At 43.8% G+C, this 8,942-nt stretch overlaps 4 protein-coding genes across 4 annotated transcripts; all 4 read right to left on the bottom strand.

The window, feature by feature from the left end:
• DI09_159p40 (uncharacterized protein) lies at positions 1–5,134 on the bottom strand (the record flags this gene model as incomplete). The annotated part of the gene is made up of 1 exon (XM_013383565.1): positions 1–5,134. A coding segment is annotated over one exon (5,134 nt), but the record flags the coding sequence as incomplete, so codon positions are not given.
• A 342-nt stretch (positions 5,135–5,476) lies between these two features.
• Positions 5,477–6,784, bottom strand: DI09_159p30 (subunit beta (Wbp1) of oligosaccharyltransferase complex; the record flags this gene model as incomplete). The annotated part of the gene is made up of 3 exons (XM_013383564.1): positions 5,477–5,962; positions 6,007–6,179; positions 6,229–6,784. The coding sequence occupies 3 exons, from the start codon at positions 6,782–6,784 to the stop codon at positions 5,477–5,479; spliced, it is 1,215 nt and encodes a 404-aa protein (XP_013239018.1).
• Positions 6,785–7,132: 348 nt separating this feature from the next.
• DI09_159p20 (uncharacterized protein) lies at positions 7,133–7,801 on the bottom strand (the record flags this gene model as incomplete). The annotated part of the gene is made up of 2 exons (XM_013383563.1): positions 7,133–7,461; positions 7,567–7,801. The coding sequence occupies 2 exons, from the start codon at positions 7,799–7,801 to the stop codon at positions 7,133–7,135; spliced, it is 564 nt and encodes a 187-aa protein (XP_013239017.1).
• Positions 7,802–8,231: 430 nt separating this feature from the next.
• DI09_159p10 (uncharacterized protein) lies at positions 8,232–8,658 on the bottom strand (the record flags this gene model as incomplete). Its single annotated transcript, XM_013383562.1, has 2 exons — positions 8,232–8,326; positions 8,361–8,658. 2 exons carry the CDS (start codon positions 8,656–8,658, stop codon positions 8,232–8,234), a joined length of 393 nt encoding a protein of 130 aa, XP_013239016.1.
• Positions 8,659–8,942: the final 284 nt, after the last annotated feature.

Below are 8,942 nucleotides of genomic sequence, written 5' to 3'. Positions count from 1 at the left end.
CGTCATCATCGCCATCGTCGTCGTTTCTTTCCGATTCATCATGAGTGTCGAGATATTCGTCCGTGGACCATTCCTCGTCATCGATTGCCAAAACCTTAGTTTGGGTTTCTTCACTCTGATCGGTTTTCGCAGGCTTCTCTGGATTTGGATCAAGAAATTTGGTAATCGAGAGCATGGCCTCTAGCAGAATCCCGTCCGCCCCATGAGCCAACGAATAAGGTTCCACAGCCTGAAACTCTCCTTTTTGAGTGTATGAGGCACGTTCCAGAGCCCGAGAAAGAAAATCCAAAAGGGTGCTTCCAATACCGCCGGTCGAAAGGCGTTCAGTAAGAAAAGATCTTTTTTTAGCATTAAAGAGTGAATACGCGTCGACGGAAAGAGTACCAATTGAAAGCTTGGGTACAAGTTCAAAAGCTCGAGCGAGGATGGAGGCAAATCGCAAGATGGAAGGCTTCGTCCCAAAATGAGAGCTGGCATGCGCAGATTTTAAAGGCGCTGAAAGGGGGCTAGCACACTGTGATGCAAGCGGTGATGAAGGCAGAGCCTCATCAGTGGTGAAAATGGGAAGGTCAGTTGACTCGGGATTAAGCTCGGTCGCCATTTGATTGAGCAACAGGATGCCCGGGTCTTTATCAACACTACTTCGGTAGTCGATTGGCGCAGCAAGAAGAACGGAAAATAAAAAAATTATCCAACCGCACTCTAACACTTGAATGAGGAGCGATTCGTCTGCTTCTTCGCCATTGATCTTTAAATCTTTTCCAAGGTATCTAACAATGACGTTCGGATAAGCTTCGATCCTCTTAGTCAGGAAAAGTAGGAATTCCGCCCATCGAGGACTGGAGGGGTCCAAAACAGGGTATGAAAACAAAAGCTCACAAACGATCGCAAGGCCGGTGCATAATTTCCAACTCTGGTTTGTATGGCCAGTTTGGGCGGGTTCCATCGATTGCGAGTGTGCCGAAGAACCCACGCCACAATAGCTATTCGTGGGCTGTTCGTCTTGCATAATGAGATCAAGGATTTGATCGACAACTCTGGCATCAAATGAGTGTCGATCGAATAACTTTTTCTTGGCGGTGGCTAGCTGCTCACCGTTTACGGTGAGCTCTTTTTTCTGACTCTTCATGGGCTCTTTTTCTTGTGGTGCAGATGATTTGAGAAAAGAAAAGAAAGACGTGGGATCTCTCAGCACCGATCCAAGCCCGGCAACGAAATCTCCAGGTTCTGGGTCAAGCTTAAATACTTTGGAATCAGGAGCCGATCGAGGCTCATACAGAGCACGGGAGGAGAAATCTAAATGAACGGTGGCCTTTTCATGGGCGTTTTGCAGAGCCAGAAGAGGCCCCACCTCTGGACGCGCTTCGATGATGCCGCGAAGTATAAAGATGATCAGTGGCATAACGCCAGAGCCTGGGACCGTATGGTCCCCGGAAAGAGGAACAGGACGTTTTCCAGCACTGACACCGGCCTCGCGACAAGTAGGGAGCACAAGGGTTTGATTCCATAGCAGTTTCAGTAAAAGAGGAATTAGATTCTCACAATTCTTCCCATGCGTAGGAAGAACGAGGTTTAATAGCCTTAAGGACTGATAAAGAAGCTCTTGGGGAATAATAATGTCGCTAGTGGAGCTCTGCTCAAGCAGCTGGAAAAGCATTTCGTAAACTTCCATATCGGCAGGTTGATGCAGATCTTTTTGCTCAAAGCCGTCGTTGCTGGAAAGCTCACTGATCACAAACAGACGTTCGCTTTTTATGATCCATTCTAGAAGTGCAAGTATCCATGGCACGGCATGGTTCTCCTCATTGACCCAGAGCGGAACCATGTGCCCAAGAAGTGCCACAAGAGTGCCTTTCTGTGAAACAAGAGATGAAGGCATATTTAAAGGATGCCCAAGGACCTGAAGGCCCAGCACCAATAGAGAAAGTCGGCTCAAATTTAAATTCGCTCGCTCATCAAACGTACAGCCAACCAAATTTACAAAGGCATCGATTGACTCCACCGCCGAAGACATAATTGCTGCTGCTGCCTTCAGCACAAATTGAGCATCGTTTTGGGCACCATTGAGGACTAAAGAGGGGATAAGCAAGCTCCTTGACTTATCAAGCTGAAATCCTTTCGATGTGAATTTGAAGATTTGCAGAATAAGCAGTTGGGTACCACTGGGTACCCAACTAAAAAAGCCCGGACTGAGCAGGTCCGAAATAAGATTCTCAATTGCGGCAATGGTTGGCTGATTTTCCTCGCAAAGATTCTCACTCTTTGAGGAAAGAACAATCATAATTCCAGAAAGGAGCTCCAGTGCGTCCATCAGGGTACGGCCAATCAAGGAGACACGAGAACCAGACAGATCATCCAACAGAATTCCCTTCCAAATCGAGTCATTATCATAGGCCCCACTAATGGCGGCCTTTTCGGGAAACAAGAGTGGCCTACACGGCAATGATGGGCATTGGCTATCAAGAACGTTGAGTTGAGAAGTTACATAGTTGACACAGGAAACGACAGCAGGAACAACACTGTTCAGCGATATATGAAGCGATTTCATATTGAGTGGATCGTCAATCAATAAAACGCGTGAAATCCGCAACGTCAGGCAAAGATGGTATATTGAACAATCGCTTGCCGGCGACAAGGACGAGGCACAGGAAATGGCGTTTTGCAGAAAAATGATCTGTGATTCAATGAGAAGATGGTTGCATCCCTTTTGTGCGTCCTCTAAAAGCAGTCGAGACCAAATGGAAAGCGCGACGACAGACATCGATACCAGTTGTGAAGCCAAAAATAAAAAGGCGTTTAAATTGCGCTTGCATGAGACGCTTAGCGTCAAAGTAGAGCCTGCCACGACAGCAGATTGCATTCTTGCATCCCAATGAATTTGAATACATCGCTGGATGACACCTAATAACGCCGTTGCAAGCCCCTTTTCTGCCATCAAATTAAGGGTTCTACTCAATAGGTCTGGATGTAAAGTAGAAAGCAAAAGCCTCTCTGAAGTCCATAAGTCGCAAAAGGAGCGAAGAGCGATGCACAAATAAGACATTTTGATGAAGAGTTCCGAGTCTGCAAGGTGAGCTTGCGAATTAAATTGCGACACAAACGACTCGATGATGGGATACAAAGCCTCGGCCAGCAAGTCTGGACAGCTATTTGCAAAATGGCGCAGTAGGAAAGCAAATGAATAGGCTTCCGGACTCAGGCAAAAGTCGAATTCCGGGCAATGACCGCTTTTCTCATCAATTGAAAATACCGATTCAATCAAAATCGAAATGCCATTCATTTCTTTGCAGAACAGCTCCAAATGCGCTGCAGTTGTGATAAACAGCTCAATAATAATGGATAACGACTCTAGTGCGTCTGGCCATCCTGCTGAGGGATGTTCATGGTCAATCCCAGCAGCGTCCGTTTCACCGACACGACAGACATCTTGTGAAAGAGATGTTCTTGATGGGTAAAAACAATCAGAAATGGGACAAGGAATATCTTCCGCCAGCCCAATCAAGCTTGGCAAGCGACGAACAGCCAAAACAAGCGATCTGGCAATAATTGGTTTCAGCGATGGTTGATGGCGAGCGAGCTCATCCAACGCCTCCCCAAACGAATCCGGATCAATGAGAATTGGATTTGAACGGGCCGGGACGATTGCTTCTGAAATTCTCAGTTCCAACGATTCTGAATACTGCAACATGGCTGAAATTCCATTTTCATTTAAAGAGAAAGCCGTAAGTATGGCGGGAAGCGCTTCGGTTATCCTTGGCGATATCCCGGAATACGACAAGAGCAAAGAATCCAGGATCCTTTTAGTGATTTTAAATTCCTGGAAAATTGACAAAGAAGTGGGCTCAGAGTGGATCCAGGTAGTGAAAATTTCCATTGACAGCAAGCACCCCGAAATCAAATACTCGGATGAAAGAGCGATTTCGTCATCCAAGGAATTGTTTTCTCGTATCGAAATGGACGCAGCATGATCGATAATAGTGGCCAAAAGGGTTGGAAGAGGACCTTCTGGAAAAGACGTAATATCGTCTCTGGTTGGGAAGCGCTGCGTTACGATTAACACCAGTTTTAAAACCAATTTTAAAAGGCTATAAAGAGAGGCATCTGAAACGGTACCACTTAAAAGCTGCGATAATCGCGAAAATCCAGACAGCTCGCTGAAAGCGATAATAAACTGATCTGGAATCCTTTTAACAATCCGAATTAGTATCAAAAGGGAAGAAACTTTGGTGGGAAGCGGCGACGACAAATCTTCCACGCTACTGAAAAAGGCCTGCAATATACCCTCTGCTAAGAGTTTTTTTGCACCCGCCGGATAGGATGTAATGGATTTCAAAAGATGAAAATACTGTCGCGGATCTCGGAAAATCCTTTGCAATAGGGAAGAAGATAAGAGGGGAGAAGTGGAGGGAAGCTTTCCTTTAAGCTTAACTATCGCATTCAACAGAAGCAACGAAGGCGTTTCATCAATGGTGGAGACTAACACTGATTCCAGGGATCCTGGAAATCGAGACAGGATTTTCTTGCCCTTCTTGTCTCCCTTTAATTGCAAGTATGCAGACATGGCCAGTAAAGAGATCGGAGACAAATGAGCTTCATTGGGGCTCTGAAAAAAGGGTACCAACAAACGCTCCAGTCTAACAATCAAGTCTTTAGAGCCGGGAATAGAATGGGCCTTCCTAACATTAGAAGTGGCCGCCACGGCAACTAACAAGGCAGCTTGCTTTAGTTCTTCAGATGCGCCGGGATGATCTAGGATCTGGAGAATCCGATCGATTGAGGAATAAGCCACAGCTGAAATGGAAACCATGTCCAGAAGACTCTTTTCAAACTCCAAAATGGATATCAAAAGAAGAGAAGAAGAGGGGACCAAAAGATTTGCCAATATTTTGGACATCAAGATATCAAGGGCATTTAAAGCAGAAACCCAAAAAACCAGCACGGTTTGAGGAAAAACAAATTGGTTTGCTTTGAAAGAAAAGTCCTTTAAAACGGCAATAAGATGCTGCTCCGTCAAAGGGTCTTTAATATAAGTGTTACATAAAGCAACGATTTTACACGTATAATAGTTAACCCATGATGGACCTTTGGCCGACAGTGAAGGATCCGATCCTGGGCCATTAGACATCATACTCATACTAAAAATTAGCTTTAAATTTTAAATTTATCGACTGACATAAACCATTAAAATTTCATCAGTAGCCACTTGTTGATGTGGCCATCCTGCAATATGAAAAATACCACAATACACACACACACACACACACATACGTACGTACACCGTGTGATTGTGCAAAAAGATGATCAAACTATGAATTGTCTAGTAAGCAGCCTCACAGCAGGCCATGCATTAACAATCCTGTTTTTGCAATAAAAATCCAAGCTTTATAAAGCTTAACGTGGGGTTTTTGTAATAAAAATGATACTATTATCCTCTTTAATGGTATAGGGTTAGCGCTTTGAGTTCATCAAAAGGCCTTCAAGAGATTTTGGATTTTTTTTCCTCGTAGAGTTTTCTACGATCCTTTTCTTCGGGCTTCTTGTAGAGTATCAGGAACAATGATACGAAAACAATGGCAAATAGACATGAAAACACACTGGCGTAATAGGGATACGCGAGAACAAATTTCGTAGGATATTCATCATGTGCATAATGACGAAGGGTGATGGTCATAGACTCGTCAATTGAGCAATAGCCCTTTCTTAAATAGAATAGTCTAAGTGTGCTGATACCCGTTCTGTCTGGAATGATAGACGACCCATACAAAACAGCGTCGGTATCAGAAACAGAGGCAACAAGCTCCTGAATGCGAAGAGGATACGTTTGTATATTTTCATGGAGCGGAGAGAGCACCTTCCTGATATATGGCTTCATAACGACAAGCTCAAACTGCAGGTCGGTAGGAATGAATGGTTTCCATGATTTCTCGCCATCTGAATATTTACTAATCGTAGCCAGGATATGCTATGATGAAAGGAAACACAAACGGATACCATCGAGTCTAGCACCCTGAAGCTTTTATCTTGTGGACTTCCTGGAGTAGGAATTTCCGTGTCAGCGTATGCAAACAGAGACGATGCCTTTACCATGCCACGTTCCTTAAATGTCCATCTGGTGATACCAGAAATTGCTTCAAAATTTGCAGCCCTTTCACCACTACGACATAAAGGCAACAAAATACCTTTCAGAAAAATATTCGTCACACAGCATATGAAATGTGGGGATCACACATAGCCTGCCGTTGTACCTGGATTGAAAAAGAGCAATCAATGAAGTGATAGCCCCACAAGAAATTGGAGTGGCGTTTAACTCGTTTAAAATCAGAGATGTAGGTTCTGGAGTGATCAAGGACCACAGGTAATTTACACTCCTGTTACCGTCTAAAAGCAATCCGTGGGTTTGATTTGGATAAGTAAGAGCAGGTGTTACATTGCCTTCAAATACACCATCCATGAGCTCTTGATTCCATTGCCTAGACTCGTACCTTTCTGAGACAATTGGAAATTTGGTAAATGAAACGCCAAACTGGCTCAAGAACTCTTTAAAAAAAGAAGACGATGATGATTTGACATCTGGCATTGCTATTATTAACTGCCCGCCAATCGCAACAAAATGTGCCAATTCAACAGCGGACCAAGACGCGGAAATTTTTGACGCGCCGAGCAAAATGATCTTTGACACCATTTGAGGATCCAGCTTTTCGAGGTTGAAAAAGCTTCTTGAATTCGGAAATAGCGTGGGAATATTTGTGTCCAAGTGATCAAATATTTTTACGTTATTTGACATTTTGCCTCCAGACTCAATGTAAGTAATGTAATTTGAAAAGGAGGACGAAATTTTTTTCGGCACAACAATCCAAATCTCATCGTTTGCGCCGCTTACGAGCGCTAGCGAGGACCACAAGAGCAGCTGTACTAACACCCAAATCATTAATTGAAACAGGTAATCAATGCAAAATCAATCGATTACATTTTAAATTACACTAAATTTTAATTGCTGCACTGTGTGACGTTGATTTAGTGCATAACCAAGGCCAGCACACAAGCCAAATGAAGCGCTCTACGTGCACGGTTTCTTTTGCACAGCAATCAATGATATTTGCAAAGCAGGAATATTATAGGTCAACATAAGCTGTTACAAGACACTATTTGATGAGGAGCAACAATCCCTCGATCGGAGGATTAAGGCGGAAAACGCTAATGAATCTTCAGAGGGAATTCCAAAGATCGAAAGCACGGAATCTTCCTCTGGAATCCTGCCAAACATCAAATACAGGGGAAAAGATTCCTGGTCGACCTGCAGCGTTGGATCATTTAGAATGGTCATCATGTAATCCTCCCAATCGACGTTCCATTCGTCTTCGACCTTTGGGTTGGAACTTGCTAAACGATCGCCATGCTCTGTGCTAGGTGCGTCGCCATTGACAGGGTTTACGAATGGATCATGAGAAATTGCAAATAAACCTAGGCATGAGACGTTGTAACTTAACCAGAATCAGAGCTGATAGAGCCAAGAAATTTGACACGCGGGTCATTATCGACATCTAGAATGGAGATTGGCAAGCATACCTTTGATGCCGGATGTATCTCCGACAGCAAAAAAGGATTCATCACAAACGTCGCTATGGACCTCGTAATCTGTCGTCGCATCGGCAGCTCGTAACTTTTCGTACAAATCAGCGGAGATGTTTACAACGAAACGGTTGGGGAAACACCCCGCTTCACAATTAACTGCATTACGAACATCCTCAACACTGACCAATGAGGATGGATCTCCAACAACACAGGTTCTGTACGACTGCATGCGTATATGTCCGCGTATGGTATTGTAAATGGATGGCCTGCAAATCGATTTGAAAAACATTTTAATAAATTTTAGTAAATTGAAAGTTAATGAGCGAGGAGTATTGGACGCTAGATATTGAGCGTCCAGGGGATGCTATCTTCTATGGCAAGCTTAAATCGCTAGCGGACCATTCCTTTTCTCTCACGTTTGACGAAAGCGAAAATTTGATTCTGGAAACCTACGACATCCGATCTTCGAATTTACTTCACAAGACCACGTTTCATTACAATGAAAATTCACTTGGCGATCGTTTAATATTAAAGGACTGTCACCATGATCCGTCAGATGCGGAAAAAATGACGGATTTAGCTGCCCCATCTTCAAGTTGGTCCTTAAATGATCCTGAGCAGCAGGGCTTTGCGCTGGTTGGCATTTCCAGCAAAAACTATTATAGCTCAGTAAACCGGTGAGGAGCGACCGCAGGAAGCCACTCTGGTTCGACCACACAAACTCCACGCATAAAGGGCTTTGTTGTTTCGACGACTACAAATAAATTCAATATAATTCTCCAATGTACTCTCGTGAAAACAGATCATCTTGGGTCCCCGATGAAACAGGACACTCTCTGGATGGATAAACAAAGGGCTGTCATTGCTTGCTTGCAAATCGTGGGGTCTGTAAGGAATGTAAGAGCCGTCTTCTTGAGAAATTGCAAGGTTCTTTGAATAGTACGCTGAAAGAAGAGATTTCCTGATAACCAGCGAGGAAGCTCTTTGTTCCTTCGCCAAAGAACACATCGACTTTGGAGGATCACCCAAGAGTGATGATATGAAATACTTTGTTAAGTATGCCTTGATCTTAATTGCCTCACTCATGTTTTCATAGGAGAGTGAATATTTGTTCGCAAACCCAGCAGAACAGCTATTTTGCTGGAAAGAAAGGAAAACTAGGCGTTATACATACAAAAGGCAAACCGTTTAATAGAGTCAAATGATCGCCCTCATCAACGGCAAATTTCTTTACACACTCCTGCGTGATAAATACTTTCTAATGCACCGGATAAAGATACTGTAAACAACATACCATTATGCACATCATGGCGGCAATGGAGAGGAGCTCGTCAGAACAGTCAACAGAATGGGCATAAAATATCGCCTAG

The sequence above is a fragment of the Mitosporidium daphniae genome (genome assembly GCF_000760515.2).
Source record: "Mitosporidium daphniae strain UGP3 chromosome Unknown contig-159, whole genome shotgun sequence".
In the NCBI taxonomy this organism is placed as follows: Eukaryota; Fungi; Microsporidia; genus Mitosporidium; species Mitosporidium daphniae.
The sequence above is the reverse complement of the archived record's forward strand: the minus strand, read 5'-3'. Positions and strand labels throughout refer to the sequence as shown.